We start from the raw sequence: 17,668 nt of genomic DNA on the forward strand, positions 1-17,668 counted from the left end.
TATAATACACAGGAATAATGTGTAATATTATTATATAGAGTGTGTTTAAGCATTTGAATAATAATCTGTGTCTGGTGTGTTTCTTCTACAAAAGGCTTTGGATAATTAACTGGATAAAAAAAAACAAAAAACACTACCCACTAGATGAATATGACGTCAAGGTCTTCGTGATGTCATCCTCCACAGCGGGGTTTAGGCTGTGCTGTCACAGTCAACCCCCACTTGAGACACTAGATGGAGACAAAGGACTGAGCTGGGATTGTGCTTTTTAGTTTTAGGTCCGTCAGCCTGATCAGCTGTGAGGTTCCTCCGCCACCAACTTTCTGTGAAGTCAAAGCAGCCAAAGCAGCAATGAGGCTGTTCAGGATATCAGCATCTCATAGAAAATAGAGTCCATTTGTTATTTGTATCTATCTATCTAGAAAAATTCAAGAAGGACAAATGTAATGTAATAACAGAACTGGTTACTACAGTAGATTTTCAACAGTTTCTTTTTCTGGTGCTTTTGATTGTTAATGTAACAAAGTTGACTGACGTGGGTTATTGTTGAATTGATTTAAAGACAGTCTACCTGTCAGGTGCAAAGAAGATGAGGAAGAGGAGGAGGCCACTTCTCATTACAGTTTTTGAATCTGGACTCCGGTTCATTGTCCTCACAGATGTCATTTATTTCTCACCTTTAGTACGCTGCTTAATTAAACCATAACAATGATGTAGATATAAATCTAGGAGAGTCTTTGTTCTAAGCCGCAGATTAAAACATAGTGTTTTCTTCATTTTACTTTTATTATAGTCCGATGGACTCACATGGAAAACTTTTTATGTATAAATATTTTATTACATTAATATCCACTCTGTTTATTACACCTTATTGCATTGGGTCCACGATATTTGCCATTTGCCATATGATGAGCCTTAACTGAAGTAAAAAAGACCCACTTTATAGGGGCTGCTGGGGATACTGTCACTGGTCCCAGTCAGAAAGATCTGAAGTTACCGTGAAACAAATTTACCAAAATAAAAGAATAAACCTGAAACTGGATTATTTCCTAAATAGGTTTATAGTAATGATATTTATTAATAGTTACTAAGACAAAAATACAGCTTCATCCAGTTCACAGACACCTTCCATTTACATAACCACTGCATATTCAAATAAGAACAGAAACTAATAGTACGGTGATCATAGCGGTGTTGGTCCATGCGCTTTCTGCGGCTCCTCTACTCCTTCGATAACTCTACCTCCCTCCTCCTCCTCCTCCTCCTCCTCCTCCTCCACTCTCCGTTAGCCCAGCCCCCTTGATCTCCGCTGTCCATTGGTGTCTTCAGGGTCTCTCTCTCTTTTTTTTTTTCCTTCCATAGGTAGTCCATAATGAGTGTCCATTGGTTTTTATTATGGTTTGTCCCCCTCCCACAGGCCGGCTTCGCCCTGCCCATGTTTTGTATGTCTCAGTCCGTCCATCTCCTGACGTTCAAGTTCGCAGGAACGTCACGTCCGCACTTGAACTTGCAGCTCAGGGGGCTTCGCCGTACCCCCATCACTCTGTCTTTGCGAAAAAGTCATGAAGAGCTCCGCACAGCCCGCAGCGCGCCACGCCGCATCCTCTGCATGATCCGCTGTTCGCTTTTGCTTGTTTTATTTCTCCCACTTGGATGTCAGACGCATCAATGAAGACATTTCATTTGGAGTCTACCTTGTAGGAACGGATTTCCTAATGTGAACTCAGCTGAAGAGCCGCCACTGAACCAACATGTCTCGCCGCAAGCAAGGCAAACCCCAGCACTTGAGCAAACGGGAGTTTTCGCGTAAGTGGATAAAAAACAAAAAAATCGCATTTTGCTGCAGTTTAGCTGTTTTCTTCTGGCACCTCTCGCTCCTGTCGTTCAGGGGAACTTCCTTGGGAGATTTTAGGTAGGAGACGTACCGCGTACGGCCCCCACCACTGTCTAGAGGGGAATTACAAAAAGGCAAACACATCGAAGTCGACACGTTCAGATCTAATAATTACTGGTCCTGTGGTGAAAGTTTGGAAACAGTGTGACAGAGCGCTTTAACTTATGCTGCTTAACGCGCTGTGCAGCGCAGCCTTCAAGGTTTCTTTCGCCATTAAAGGGCATGCATGGGCTTTATGGTCAGACCTTTGCCTATATGAAGGCAGCCGGAGCTCTCTACTGCTGCCACTCGCTGAGAAGTTTTCAGGTGCAGCTGTTTAAGCCCGCGCACTACTACAATCTACCTTCCTTTTGTATTGTACGACTGTATTTCCAGAGGTTTGCGCTGGTTCGGACGCGGAGAAGTGGTGTTTACATATCCACTTGTCCACAACGCAGAGACCTCGTGTGCGGTACCCAGCTGGAATACTGATTTTCTGCCACAAATTGCTCGCACTCCGTTTGTTTAAACACTGCGCATTTAACGTGTGACAGACTATCTAGTGGCATTTCCAGGTATATGTTTCGTAAAATCCACCAGGATCTCCGTGCGCGACACTGTTCCACGATCGCACGGGAGCGGAAAGCAGGAAACTCGTTTTACGCGTGTGATGAAATTGCTTGGCATTAATTAAGATCTCATGATAAGACGGATTTTCCTCTGCTGTCGAGTCGCGTTTGTGTTTGCGGTAGAAATGTTTTTCACCACCCCGCCAGATGACAGCTAGAACTGGTTTATCAATAGACTCTTACGCGTTGGTGAATTTGGAGACCTCTCCAGTCGTATGAGCCTTTATCATTGAAGTTTTCGGTGAAGATTAGAGGGCCATAAAGGACATTTCTTTTGTCCCTAATTCTTTTTTTTTTTTTTTGATAAACATGTGTCTGCACCAGCTTCCCATTTCGACTGAAATCAATTTTACTCCTGCAACATGCATGTATGCATTCATCTGTCGGGCAATTGTCAAAAGCTTTGCCAGTGGGGGGCGCAATGTGATTGGAGTCCCTTAGGCCACTTATGAACTTGAACTTGATCCACTCTATCCCTGTGCTGCTTGACCAAGCGCACGCAGAGGACCGCTTGGGTAGAAATAAGTGATTGTGTATTTTGTTTCTCGTAGTGCTCATGCATTTTAAAAATAAGAGCGTAAAATATTCAAGAGCATTCTGAAAGAAAGTGGCTCAAGACGAACAGTGGCAGACCTGTTTTCATGGAACAGTTAAAAATATACATGTCCTTACACTTTTATAAACACTTTCTTTTATTTTTACACTTTCACAGGTTTAATTTTGCTTAAATCATTTGCATTTCTTGCTCTGACCCAGATTCTGTGATGTTGGGTTACATCTGGTTTCACATACTAATTATGTTTTAAGATATTCATACTATTAATCCCAAAACAAAATGCTCCTTAACACAGTGTATAATCGTGTTGCAGCGCAAACACTGAGCTGTCATGGAGCAAAAGGACACTTCATGACTTTTGTTACACAGGCAGAGGAAATTCATGAAAAATGTATTTGTTTCATGGAAGAAAAAAAGTCCCGTTTGCTATTTTTCAGTGAGTGAGTTGGATGACATTATTGATCGGCTGTTATTACAGGGAGTCATAATAGTGTTAAATGGCAAAGGAAGAGGCCTAATGATTTTCCTGATAGTGGAACAGACCTTCTCCTGTATCCCAGTGGGGAAACACTGGTATAAACTACTTTAAATTCTGGTGCAGTCAGATGTCTGAAAAAAGGATTATATTTTAGTTTTCAAAGTTATTCACATCACTCTTGCTTGGCATAAAAATGAGATTATTTGGTTTGAAGAAAATCTTTCCACCTAACCCAGGCGCACACATCCCGCCTATGTTCATGGCATAAGCTGGTTAAGATAAGCTCCAGTAAAATGAGGGCGAATTCCTTCATCTTTAATGCAGTTGAACATACAGGTAACAGGGCCTATCTTGCATAGTCCCTCACCACCTTCTCATCTGACCCGACATGGAATTAAAGGTTGAACCGACGGCGAGAATTCATCACATCTTATCTCAGCATCCCAGTCGGGGCGCCCGATGTCGTTTACCATGTGGCTAGATTACTTCTTTTAAAATGCTCTCTCACTCTCTCTCTCTCTCTTCTCCCTCTTTCTCTCTCTCTCTCCATCTCTGTCTCTCTCTGTTGGTACTTCAGGGACCTACTCCACATCCAACCCCTCCATGTCTAACCTTGGTTCACAAGATCCCAGCACTTTTAACGAAATGGGGTCCAATCATCTTGAACTCAAATTAGAATCTATTTTTTGATTCTCAGAGGTGTTAGGTTCATTAAAAAAGCGAGATTGGCAGCACAATAAAGAGGGTCAAGCAACTTAATCGTTTGGCTGCTGCCTGCCTGCAAGCTGAACATGTCAGTCCTTATCAAAGTAGTTGGTGTGCTCTTTCTTTCCTAAAAATATTGTATACACACATTTTACAACCTGACCTTATTCTTGTAGATGGACTCATACTGTAGCGGAGTCACATGCTGCTCAATAATGTACCTTTCCTCAGAAATGTGACACATTTGTTTACAAGCACTCCAGAATCTGTAGCTTTCTCTGTCCAATATCTCACATTTGTCTTTTCATGTCTGCCCATCCAGCTGAGCCGCTCTCAGGTGTTTTACCAGAAGAAGACTCTCAGGACTCCCCCAGGCTGGGAGTAGCTCAGGGTGAGCCCCTAAAAGGGGACCAGGACCTGCTGACCTGCGGCCAGTGCCACTCTCGCTTCCCCCTGGCTGACATCCTACTGTTCATTGAACACAAACGGAGGCAGTGCCACGCGAGCCTCTGTATGGACAAAACATTGGACAGGCCTCCATCCTCGCCGCTAGCCTCGCCCCTCTCCACGTCCTCATCTCACTCGCGGACCCACCATCAGCACCCGCGGAGGGCGTGTCAACCTGTGGAGGTGGCCGTTCAGGTGTCGCCGCAGGATGAGGATTGTTTATCTGCACCCTTGCAAGGAATAATCCCCAAGCAGGAGAATATCACAGGTAAACACCTTGGGAGTTTAAAATGGCTGCCACACGAGTAAAAACCAAAGAGCAGGAAAATATATGGGAAGGGAGGTGTGTAAGGTCTAAAGGTGTGTGGAGTGGGTCACACGTGCTTAGATTCAGAGAAACCCCATTACATCTCCGATTTGCTTGGTTTTGCTCTTGGTAGTAGTAGACGTATCTAATCTGCATAAGCAGGCTGTGAAAAAAGCGAAAAGAAAAGAAAACATTTGCAGACAGTGAAAAAGACACACACAGGTTCTAAGAGAGAGCGAGACAGAGAGAGAGAGGGAAGATGAATTTCTTTTGGTTTGTTGCTGCATCACAGATGTGCTCAGATCCTGTGGCCTCCTCAGTCTCTCTCATGTGGTGGTGAGAGATGTATCTCTATCCCTCCCTGGCTTATGACACTGCCAATTCTCTCGCTCCCACAAATATGCGCCTGCAAAGGCTCACTCTGTTGCTAAAATTAAAAAAAGATAGAAGAGAATGTAATTATGCAGAACTGTCAAGGAAGAAGCGCTTATTTGAGGAACTCTGCAGCCACTAATTGTCAGTGTTTTTCTTGATTTGAGCAATTAAGGATTTTGTAAGGTGGTTGCTTGGTTTGTTGGTTGTCCACCGGGGCTAAATGAGTCTCTAGTGAAAACATGCAGTTGCTGTTCAAACAAGCGAGGGGTCTCTAATGACCAGTTTCACAGAGTGGGGTTTGATTTTGACCGGCCTATCTGAATGTTTATTCATTTCCTTAAACACAGCTGATATCATGTGCCAGATTGGGCTGATTATCTAGGCGGCTATGATTTAATTTGAAACCAATTCCGGCTAACTGCATGGAGAGTAGCAGCAAACAATGTGCTCTACTGTACTGTATCAGTCAGGGCTACAGCTTTGCAGATGGCATTTTTAAAAAGCCTACTGTTATTTGTTGTTAGCTAGTTATCCCCCCCGTCATACAGAATGACCGCTGCTTATTAGTGCACTGATTGTTAAACATCTGTGCGTACACACGGGCTCGTACACACGCATCCTCACGCATGTCCACGTCTCACATGCCTTTTGGACTCGTCCGCTGGTCGAACATGCTTTTCTTTGCTCATTTAGACCATCACGAGGTCACCAGCAGTGAGCCGTTTTATTTCTAGGACATACGTACGTCCCTGGATATTGTGTAACTTTGCAGTTATTAATGAGTAGATTAACTTGGACGCGTGTAGAGTGAAGTTGTGATCTGGGGTGACATCTCGCGTGGTTGTAACCTTGGTATAAAAAAATAAAACTTCTCTTGTTTAGGTGCAGAACAAGGAAGAAACATTGATCATGTGGCCGCATGAGGTCAAGATTGCAGATAAGGAAATAAAAAAAGCAGCAACAAATGATTTGTGGTGAAACAGGAGATGCAGCCTCAGTACTGGACACACCAAGCATCAGTCACATATGCTTAAAAGCCAGCCTCCCCCCACCTCTGTTTTCTGTGTCCAAGATTGATGGATCCAGACTGGCAGTGCCAGCGCGCCACCCCGTACTCCATATGGTAGCTGCCATGTTCTCTCACCCTTCTCAGTTAGAGGCTGACAATGAGCTGAGGCATCTCAATACATACAGTCCTGCCTTACACATGGTGTCTCTGCCTCATGTCCTCCTCATTCCAGGGGAGTGTATTATATGTTAAAAGATTTACTGTATCATGCTGCATACGCTCAAGTGAATGTAACCCCTCCGCTCCCCCACGCTCCTCCTGAAAAGTCATTTGATGCAGATGGATTTCTGTGAGGATGGCAGCTCACGCAGGCCGCAGCTTAGGTGTGGAAAAGAAGTAGAAGGACTTAAAGGGAGCTGACATCCAGGATGGTTGAACTTGAAGGTGGGGGCAGTGGGGGCAGAGAGCTGCAGATGAAGCTGTGCCTCTCCGTCTACGGGACAGCTGAGGCCGTCTGGGAGTCTCATGACTGCAGCTGGGGCTGGGGTGTGCAGTCTGGAGCTCTGGGCCGTTAGAAGAGGGCAGAGCAGCCTGCGTGCCATCATTTGCATGATAAACAATTTAAGATATGCACAGGGAGACCGGAGCTTGTCTCCAGATTATGGATGGCCCAGAAAAAGAGCAGATGATGGTTTCTCACCCAAACTATGTGCCTGCAGTGTAGTGTGAAACTGGATTTATTTCAGAGGATATAATTACTATTAAAGAGGCATATTAGTGAAGTAGCTTCATAGTTTTTATTTACAGTCATATTCATTATTCCACGCACAAACTGCGATTGTTATCAGCGCGATAAATGATCGTGTGGCTTCCTACACTGAGTAATTGGAGCGAGCTGCTTTCCATTATTATGATTTAGGATGCACAACTGCATTACTGTAGATAGGTTTCATCTTGTCCTGTATAGCATAATTAGTATTTTTACTAATCGTTTCTCTTCACTACACCTTCTGAGCGTGGTTCCACATTCTTGTGCTCTTACTGCTACATTACTGTGGCCTGTATTTATTCATCCCGGCATTAGCACTTCTTGCAGTCTCACCAGTGTAGCCATGTGTGTTAATGAGGCCATTGTAGTCGCTCAAATCGAACCACCATCTCACACTTCTGCCTCTTTCCAGCGCGCCGCCTCTATTGTAACCTGGACTCTGAATCAATACTGAGTTAATTATGGCGGCCACCTTTCCCCCTTTTTCTCTGTGAGGAGGAAAACGTTCTAACAACTGAGTGGTATTTCGTAAAACAGCTCTCTGTGCTGTGTCTTCCTGCTGCAACTTGTCTGTCCTGTTTGCCGCTGTGTGTTGTGAAGACAATGACATTTAGCAGTCTACGTCTTGGCACTGTGCCACCTTTCTCCAAACCACAAAAAAAAACCCTCCTCCCCCCCATAAGCACACATATACCCACACTCGATGTCTTTCAGGCAGAACTGAGGGGCTGGGCAGTGGACGGGAGTGGGGGGCTGAAAGAGTGGGAAGTTGTGTGTGTGTGTGTGTGTGTGTGAAGCTTCTCGGAAGGGATATCTTTTTCGTTTGTCCAGTGTGTATGTGCACGCATATAGGTTCACATGTGGTGTATGCCTTTGTTTTGGAGATCACTTTAATTGATAGTGAAAAGGCACAGATGCGCTCGATTGTAATTATTGGACACCAGCTAATATTTTCAACATAAGTGCTCCATTGTCTGTAAAAACTGACTCTAATTTGATCTTACAGTTGCTCTGGGCTCTGATAAAATCAGTCCTATTTTTGACTGTGGGTTCCACTAAGTTTTAATGAAGGTGAACAGGAATGGTTTTAAGGATGAATTTTTCATAGAGGACATTTTTATATTCTGAAGCCGAGCTCTAAACTCCCACAAAATGTTGTTGGTGGAGATTTGTCGGCCTTTGTTGTTGGATGTGCTGAAGAAGCCCAGTGGATGTTTACATCTCCAGTGTGGATGCGGTGTTAAACTAATGCACGGGCATATGTGTGAATATGAGTGTGGTATTTTACCACTCAACTGTTTATAGATTTGTGTGTGTGTGTGTGTGTTGGCTGTTTGTTAAAGCTTTACTACCCTGGGTGTGCAGGCTGAACATGAAAGAGTCTTTGACTTGGCAAGCCTTGCCTGAGGACACCCCTCTGTGGACCATGCCAGGCCAGACTTGGCACAGAGCGCTGGGCCTGAGGGATGGGCTGGGCCTAAATGTGTGTGTGTGAAAATAAGAGGGAGGTAGAGGAGGTGTATCCGTGTGTTAAAGTCATGTTTTGTGGGTTTAGGAAGCAGAACCTACGGTGAAGTGCTGGGTATGTGTGGATAGGTATGCAGTAGAGTGTGTGTGTGTGTGTGTGTGCTGTCCTCGGGGCTCCTGGCTTGGGCTTCCTGTGTCTGTTTGTCTTCTAACAGCTCTGGTACCATAGCCTCAGGCCATTCAGGTGGAGGCTAGTTGAAGTATGTACACACACACACACACACACACACACACACACAAACACATACAAGCAAAAAAGAAGCTCGCACAAATGTACACAGACACACATCTGTTTTATGTACACAACAATGACCTCCCACGCACACACACACACACACACACACACACACACACACAGTGTAAACCCCGTTCTGTGAACCTGTGTTTTGTCTGTAATGAATGTGTTGTGGCAGAGGCCCCGTGATGTGTTGTGAGTAGATGAGATCTGTCAGAAACATATGATCCTTATTTCAGCCACCTCTTCTCTAGTTTTCCTCTCTTTTTCTTTCCCTCGCTCCTTCACGTTCCTCTCTATCTCTTTCTCTTGCTCTCTCACACATGCTCTCTCTCTCTCTCTCTCTCTCCGTGCATCGCTCCAGTAGTTTGTCTCGAGGGACTGGAAACTCACAGTTTTGGCTACATTATCGTGTCTGCACCTCTTAAAGGCTTCCAACATCCACTCCAGAGCTAATTCTCACTCTTGCAGATTTGGCCGTGGAGCAAGCCAGGAGACACGCACTCGCACACACTCGCATACGCGCTTACGCTCACACGCTACCTCTTTCTAACCTCTCTGCCTACTGTCAGATGAAGCTATAAGACAGAAACAACCTTGTTTGTCCACAGCCGCAATGCACAGGATGAAAAAGTATCCTCAGAAATAAGCATGTCCCGCCGCTGTCCTGTCAATAGCGAGGCAGGCAGTCACATCACGAGGTCAGGGGTCATCTGAGAGTGTCAGGGCCTGTCACGCCAACGGACGGCTTCACCACCTGCAGGTTAATGACTTTATTTTTAGACAAAACAGAAACAGAGAAGAAAGTGTCTCTGAAACAGCTGTAGTTCAGGAAGTGGTGGAGGAGAGCAAAAAGGACAGCAGCGCTATTTTAGGAAGGCAGGTTAGTTTGGAGTGAGAATGAAATTTTGACAAGAAGATGTTTTTTTCATTCATTTAGGTCACTGATTGAAACTGATCTAGTTTCTAGTTTATTTTGTGTCTGACAGTCTGTGTAACGCTCTCACATCCAGTATCACTTACTCAGAATGTCACTTCAACCTCTTGTGTTGCTATTGTGACTGTGGTGCTTAGAGCTGTGTTGCTGCAGGACTATTGCTTTGTCTTTCTCACACCCACGGTGATAATGCTGAGGCCACGGGAGAGCCACACTGACGAGGGCATCATGTCAGTCTGAACCCACTGATCCTGGTCACTATCTTTCTCTCTGGTGTTTCTTCCACCACTATCTGCCCCACTGCAGGTCCCAGTGTTGGGCTTGGCCCGACAGAGCGTGTGTGTGTGTGTCTCGATGGGTGTGTGCGAGTCTACTTGCCCCTTTTGTGTGTGGGTGGGTGGTCGTCTACAGCTGTGTCTCGCCACCCTTATCACCACCAGAGAGATACAGGACAGAGAAGGGCCCCTGCGTATGACGTTGTGAAAACTCACAGCCCTCTGTTGGTGCGTGTTTCTCAGAGTGCTTAGCATGTATGCAAACCATGCCTGCCACAGCACTTTTTCCTAAATGTATACTAATAGATTGCTGTATTCCTCAAGGGGTGGTGTGTGTTTAAAAGCTCATTGCCTACTAATAGCTCAAGTTAACTATACATTTGATCTTAGATTCAAATCCCAAGTCTTTTAAAAGCTGATCAGATGATAGGGGCTTCATTCATTTTTAAGAGACTGTTAATTTGGTTATTAGATTCACTTTAGGCAATATGGCCGTACTGGTGTGGCGTAGTTTGTTTTGCACAAAAGCATGCAGGCACCAATTGGCACACCAATGAGACTGATGCGCACCTCCATCACTTATGCATGGATGCGCACACACGCGCGTACTTACACCTCCGCTCCATCCCCCACGCCAAACTGACCCCCAGCCCTCATCACACACACGCACACACGCGCACACACTCTCATAAATGCACACGCCTGTCCCAGGCACCCTTTACTTTTGCAGGCTGAATCTCACTGATAACATGCTGGCGCCCTCATTTAAATTTGAAGCGCTTCTTTAATCTTCAAAGGCCTGATTGCTTTATGAATATGCATGGACTGAGCTGACTCTCAGTTCATTACCTTGTTGTAAATTCTAATGACCATTAGGGCCTGGCGCGGTAATTGCCAATTGTTTTGCATTTTTGATTAGCCCATTACCGGAGCGCATTCTGAACATGTCTGCCCTGCCTGCCTGCCTGCCAGGCCACAGCAAGAAGCAGAGGGAGAGGGAGAGAGATGAGGAGGAGAGGGAGAAAGAGAGAGCGTGCAATGGAAGCTAGTGCGAGGGCACGGAAACACGGTGTAGGTAGTGTCAGTTTTAAAGCTTGGCTCAAAATGTTGCTTTTGTTTACAGAGGAAGGTGGGAATGAACGACACAAAGCAAAGAAATGGAAAAGCGAATGTTCCCATCCAGACTGTTTCTGTAGAGCCTGAGTGCAAGAATATGTATCTGGCTGCATTTATGCCAACGTGCATTTGTTGACTGCATGTAGATGTCGGTCTGACTGTGTGTACATGTCTAAGTTTGCGTGCAGTTCGGTGAGTTGGGATTGGAAGGGAGGTTCTAGTAGTGCATCCCAATGCACACCGTGCCTTGGACTTATGAAATATTGATTGCTCCTAGCAGAGTGGCATCGCCCTGCTACAACTTGATAACATCTAATGGATAATTTAGCGCTCTAAAATCGTCAGGCCGGACCCGCTCTCCAAGAGGCTGGGGAGGACAGAAACGCTTGGGCTTTTGTGGCTGCTGCTGTGCCTATTTGTTAGAGACAGCCATGAGGTTAGCAGATAAAGGAGGGAGAGAGGGAGGCATAGATATGGAAAATATATATTTGTGTTGTTGTTCCTTCCTTCATAGCTTGAGTGATCTTGTTGTGTCAGTAGCTCATTAGCCAGCTCCTGCCACGTGTTCACCAAGAAATCTTCTCTTAAGTACATGCTGCTTAACTTGTAAATATTTCTGCAGTAGTCTTTGTCAGCTGAAGTCGTCTCATGTAAGACACCGTGAGAGTTTGACTGCTCTGGTTCTAGCACAATTTCTGATTTTCTTTCAGCATATATTGATTACTGTACACAAACAGAATCAAATGCAGTAACAAAAAAAAAAACAAAGTACAATTTTACTGCATTAAGTTTAAATGATTAAAAAAAAAGAATACAAATTGATTGGCAAACGTTCCATCCGTTGCACTAAAGGTCATGACCCACAAACAGTAGTAGGTGTGTTGTGGTGCCTAACAATCCCTGAGATAAACAGTCACTTAACTGCAAAATACACTCTACATTTAGTCTACTCTCATTCATGGTAATGGACTTGACTAAATATTAGGCAACAGCTCTCAGGATAAGACATTACAATTCAACAGCACTATTAAGCACAGCATCCAAAATGACTATAAAGTGGAATCAAAAGCTCTTTAAATTAGGTTCAACTTGTTGTACATTTTTGAAATTAATCATTTATTTAGCCTGTGTGGCAATTCACAGTGGCCTTCATCTGTGGTATCCTTATGTCCCTACTTTCTGCTATTTCAATATCACCGGCCCCCTAATATAAGCTGAAAAACCGTCCTACAGTGGCTTTTTGCATATAGCATTTCCAGAGTATTTCCATATAGCAGACCTACAGTGGCAAGAAAGAGTATGAAAATATATCAGATTTTTTTGTGCTATTATTTTAAGCACATCATATTTGTTTGACAAAGTAATGCAGAAAACCATAAAATTCCAAAAGGTTCATATACTTTTTCTTGCCACTGTATGTTTGAATTCTAAAAACTGCAACTATGATCTTTGCATGAAAGGAGCTTCTCTTTCTCGTCCTCTCCTCCTCTCTCTTGTGTACCATTCATAATCTCCATAGTGTTTACACACAGCTCTTAGGTCTACTGTCAGTCTCTTATTCCCAGACTATTAAGCTGTTGACAGTTTGGTTAATCGTCCCACAGTTTGACTTCAGGGGAATCTGAGAGGGGTCAGCAGAGAGTGTCTCGGAGGTGTGGAGAGAAAGTGGCCTATGTGTGCGTGCCGTTCTTTGCTCTGTGCTGTGTATACGTGTTGTGAATTTGTCTCGTTTTAACAGGAGACAGGGGGGGTGCATTGGCAGGAAAGGAAGGGGGGGCGTCTTTGCTCTGGTCTTGCAGAGGCCAGGAGGGGCCACAAACACAATGGGGAAATTGTCCAGCTCGGGATCAGCTAGAGCAAGTAGCTAGTCGGAGTTAGCGGGCTGACTGGCTGGTCTGTGTCCAGCCTGCGTGTGTTCATGCTCACACACATACAGATTGAGAGAGACATAGCAGCAGTGGAGCTCGCTATGGCCAAAGGAGTCTCGGGCAGACAGCATGATAGATGGCTTTGTTAAAGGGTCCCAGGGTGTCCCCTGAACTTGAAGCACTCTGTTTATCTTGAATAGGAGAAGCACAGAGTGTTGGGGGGCAGCGAGGAGGAGGAGAAAAGGGAGAAAGGGAATGATATAGCTTTCAGGGGAAGGGATAGAAAGGGAATGGAGGAGGAGGGAGAGTGAGGGCCTGTATCTGGGCAGGCCTGGCTGGGGGTTGGGGAGGTTAAAGGGGGGGGGGTCGTGAGCAGGCACGGCTGCGGGAGAGAGAGTAGGGAAAGAGGGGGATGGGGCAGCTCTCCGAGTAGCTGTCCATTAACAGATGAACTTGGCAATGGTCCAGGCCTCAAAGGTCTTGGGAGACAGGCAGACACACACACACACACACACACACACACACACATGGATGTGCACTTCCCTGGTACCTGCTGTCAGTGGATGGAATGCCACCATGGCTCGTTTTTTTTTTTTTGTCCAGAGGCAAAAGACACGTCTCTAGTTCACCTATGTCAGAACCGGTTCAGGCCGGTTATCCAGCCAGGCCGAAGCAGGCAGACGGACAGGCCTCGGCCCTCCTCTCGTCCTCCTCCTCTCTTTCCAGGCTTTAGAGGAGGAAACAGAGAGAACCTCTAACCTGAGGGCACAGGACAATGCAGAGGAGAAAAAAAAGAAGAAGAGAGCGAGAGAGAGAGCGTGGGAACAAAGCGAGAGACGAATAGATCCAGTTGTAAACAGGGTGGGAAGAGGAGGGAAAAGTGTTTGGTTGTTGTTGGTGCGCTCCTCTTGATGGGGCAACATGAGCTTAACACCGCCGCTGCCATTGTGTACTGAAAACATTACAGCAAACATGAGAGTGCTGAAAACTGGGAGAGAGAATTTGATATGGAAGATGTACATAATGGACTGTTGTGCTGTGTGGGTGAGAACCCTTCTATCAGTGTCAGGTTTACGTTCGCTACGATTTCCACAAATCCACGTAGCATATGTTGTATCGACACATGTGGCCGAACTGGAAATCATACCTGTGAGCATGCCTACGCAGTAAAAGATGAACACAGCTCGTCTCCTAATTACACGTCGGGTGCGTCCCGCGCTTTCAGCTCACACTGAAACCCTGCCTCAAGATGGCAGAGGAGAAAGCTCTGATCTGCCTTCGAAACATCTAAGGAATTCAAGGACCGGCGAGTTTATCATGTATGACGGTGGAATTGATCCATTTGAGTCCTTTTTTTAGGCTACACTTCTCATTTGGCTGTCATCTTTGTTAAATTCAGTAAAAAAATCAAGTTCACGGGTGATGTGAATATGAATAAAACACAGCCGAACTGATTTGTCGAATGGTGTTTTTGTACGAACAGGAATCGGTGTCCGTCTCTTGCTCTATATTTCTGTCCTCCTGTTTTTCTGTTGATCTCACTCAGGGTCTTTTGGTCTTTGATTGAGATGGATGTACACGAGATAAAAGACTTGATGTGCAGCTCAGCAGAACTTGATTTCTTTTGTATCAAACGTCTTCATCTCCTTCTTCTTCTTTTTATTTTTAAATGTTTGATACAACAGTATTCGTCCCCTGGAACTAGAAAGGTGTCCAGTATCAAAAAGTTGGCACTGAATGCTTCGTCAGATACGATGTTGAATCAGTGGACAGTTGTGTTACCTCTTGTTTTTTTTCTTTCTTTTTTTTAATGCAGCAGCTCATCACACACATGCTGCGGGGCAAACATGGATAATGTATGTTTGTGCGTCAGGGCGTGCATGCGTTTGTGTGTGTCGCTATGTAAATGCATGCAATCCCATTTGCATGTATTTCACACATGCTCACTTTTAATTTGTTATTTATAAAGAAGGTTCTTCTTTTCATCTTCCCCTTTTCTTCCGGCCTTCCAGCTCTTGCTCTACTTCTCAGAAACGTGTTTTCTTTTCCAAAAATCTTGCGTGGCTTCTTTGGTGCCAAAGCCAACTAAATATCTCGCTTCTGTGTGTGTGAGAGAGAGAGAGGGAGTGAGAGAGAGAGGGAGAGAGATGATGGCTGTTTTTATAATGCACCCCTGCAAATTTGCATATGTATATGTGCAGATTGTATGAGAAGAGCACTCACACTTAGAGCAGTTGGATGGGGAGGGCGATGGGGGCTGTTGCAAGAATTGTGTGTATGGTTTATGTGTGTGTCTTAAAGGGGGGTCATGTTGGCGCTTTCACCCCCCTCCAACCCCCCCCAGACAAAGCCGGCCACTACTCCCAGATGGTAGTCTGCTCTCTTCGGCCATGTGTCTGGTGTGTGTGTGTGTGTGTGTGTGTGTGTGTGTGATTACGGACAGAGACAGATACAAAGACGGAGAGAGTGAGAGAGGAATTTGCAAGCGAGAGTTTGTGTGCATGCGCGTGCAGGCACAGGATGCTGCTGGGGCGACACCGTATGTGTGTGTGTTTGTGTTTGTGTGTGTGTGTGAGCATAGGCACACACGTGGGCTTACAGTATATGTGAAAATGTGTGTGTGTACCTTATTCTGAAGTAAGTCATTCAAACACATAATGTAAGAGAGTTACAGAGTGTGTGCTGAGATTTGTACTGAGAAAAAAAAAGGGAGGGGAGGGGGGCAGAGGTAAGGATTGACAATTTGTTGTCTAAGAATTGTTGACCTACTGTAGAGATGTCCATGGACATCTGGCTAATGGGGTCAGCACTAAAGAGCAGGTGTCAGGCGGATTAGGTTTACATCATGTTTTCTGCTGGACAGTGGGACGGTGCGTGACATGATGTCACTGAGTGTAGAGAAATTTTGCTTAACTATGTTGTTTTGCAGTTCAGTTTTGGAGGACTATATTTTACTGTAACATCATCATCTGTGCTGTTCACTCACTTTCTGATGTTAATATACGGGTCCCAGCATTCAATATGAAATCCTGCCTGAGGGTTCTGTCTAAATCCTGGTTTCCCCCTGAGGCTGCATATTAAAACAGGCCTGAAGCCCTGTTAAGAAGCGGCTATCTATTGGTTGGACAGGCTCCAGCTTTTCTGACCTTGATGTTTGTTTTCCTTGTATCCCTAGACATAAACACGGCTCTTGCATCCAGACACACAGACAGACAGGAAGTTATCCTCTCTGATGTGTTTCTCTTACATCTGGCTCCTTAGTGAACAGCAGGGCAGATGTACTGGGTTTGAAAATGTTTGCGAATGAACCCAAGTTGTGTGTGAATTTTCCAGTGTGCATTTCTTCACCCCCACACCGCACCTCTCTTCTCTCATACCCGTCAGACTGGTTCTCTCTCTTTCGTTTCTTAAGGCAAAGCCCTTCTCCTTTTTCTTGACCAGGTAGTATTTTGTTATCAAACAAGAAACCAGACTCCCTTATGACAACCCTTTACTCCATAGTTCAAAGTGTCAAGATAACCATTCTCTATTTATACCTTTATTGAGGCAAGCCCTTCTCTGCCAGTGAGCAGTCTGGCTGGGAGTGCTTTCCATGCTGGACATGCCCTGTTCTCCCCAGGCTCTGGTACTGCTGTGGTCTGCCAAGTTGCAAGGCCAGATTGCCTGTAATAGGCCTGCCATTTCCCTCTCATCATCTGTCAGCACTCTGGATCCAACTGCAGGGTCCAAAGAGGGCTACCACTCTCCAATTAAAAAGGTTAATTTGCCCTCGCCCATCTCTTCCGCCCCCCCCCCACCCCTACAGCTTGCTATGTCTTCATTAGCACTCATTTATGCTTCAGTGTTGCTTCTTTCTTTCTTTCTTTCTTTCTTTCTTTCTTTCTTTCTTTCTTTCTTTCTTTCTTTCGACACTGTTTTATTTGGAAAAAGTAATGGTTGGGTGTCTGTTAGCGTATTTTTTTAATTTAAGTTAAAATCATCTTGGTTTCTTTGCATGCTCCCATCTTTTTAATGCCACTGATTAAACTGATCAGTGTCAGTAGAGGAAGCAGAAGATTACAGAAAGGAATGTGACCTGCAGGCTGCGTAGACAACTGGACTGATTAAAATAGGATTGCATCTGCTGCATGTCATCTGCATGATATGCAAAAATGTGTCTGAAATGCTTTTGTTGTAGACATGACCTTAGATTAACATAAGGACTTGAAACAGATAGCACTGGACATTAGAGCAATCATTGAAGTGGTATGAATCTGACAGTGAAGAGCCAAACCTGCCTGTCTTACTGGGCTAGAAGAAAAGTTCCCCACTCTTTTCATTTGTGTGGTGTTCGTACATTGTCATTTTCCTCACACAGCGGTGTCAGTCGCTTAAGCCTAAGCCAAAGCTGAGAGGATGAGCGGTGTGCAAGTGAGACCTGCTCCTGTGGGATATATAGCCACAAGCTTATGTTCGTCATCTGTGATCTGCCCCATTCAAACTGAGAAAGTGGCGAAACTGCCTCTGTATCTTTGCTTGAGGCTTTGGCCTTTTCCTGTATCTTCACAGTTCCCTATTCCCCC

The 17,668-nt window shown here is 45.0% G+C and overlaps 1 protein-coding gene across 1 annotated transcript in view; it reads left to right on the plus strand.

Annotated features, from left to right (window-relative positions):
• The first annotated feature begins 1,310 nt into the window (after positions 1–1,310).
• Positions 1,311–17,668, plus strand: part of bcl11ab (BAF chromatin remodeling complex subunit BCL11A b) — a 32,394-nt gene continuing 16,036 nt past the window's right edge. The window contains exons 1-2 of the mRNA XM_026360646.1: positions 1,311–1,806; positions 4,564–4,956. Coding sequence (XP_026216431.1) covers positions 1,752–1,806; positions 4,564–4,956 — 448 coding nt within the window. The 5' untranslated portion in view covers positions 1,311–1,751. The remainder of the gene's footprint in view (positions 1,807–4,563; positions 4,957–17,668) is intronic.

The sequence above is a fragment of the Anabas testudineus genome, chromosome 1 (genome assembly GCF_900324465.2).
Source record: "Anabas testudineus chromosome 1, fAnaTes1.2, whole genome shotgun sequence".
NCBI lineage: Eukaryota > Metazoa > Chordata > Actinopteri > Anabantiformes > Anabantidae > Anabas > Anabas testudineus.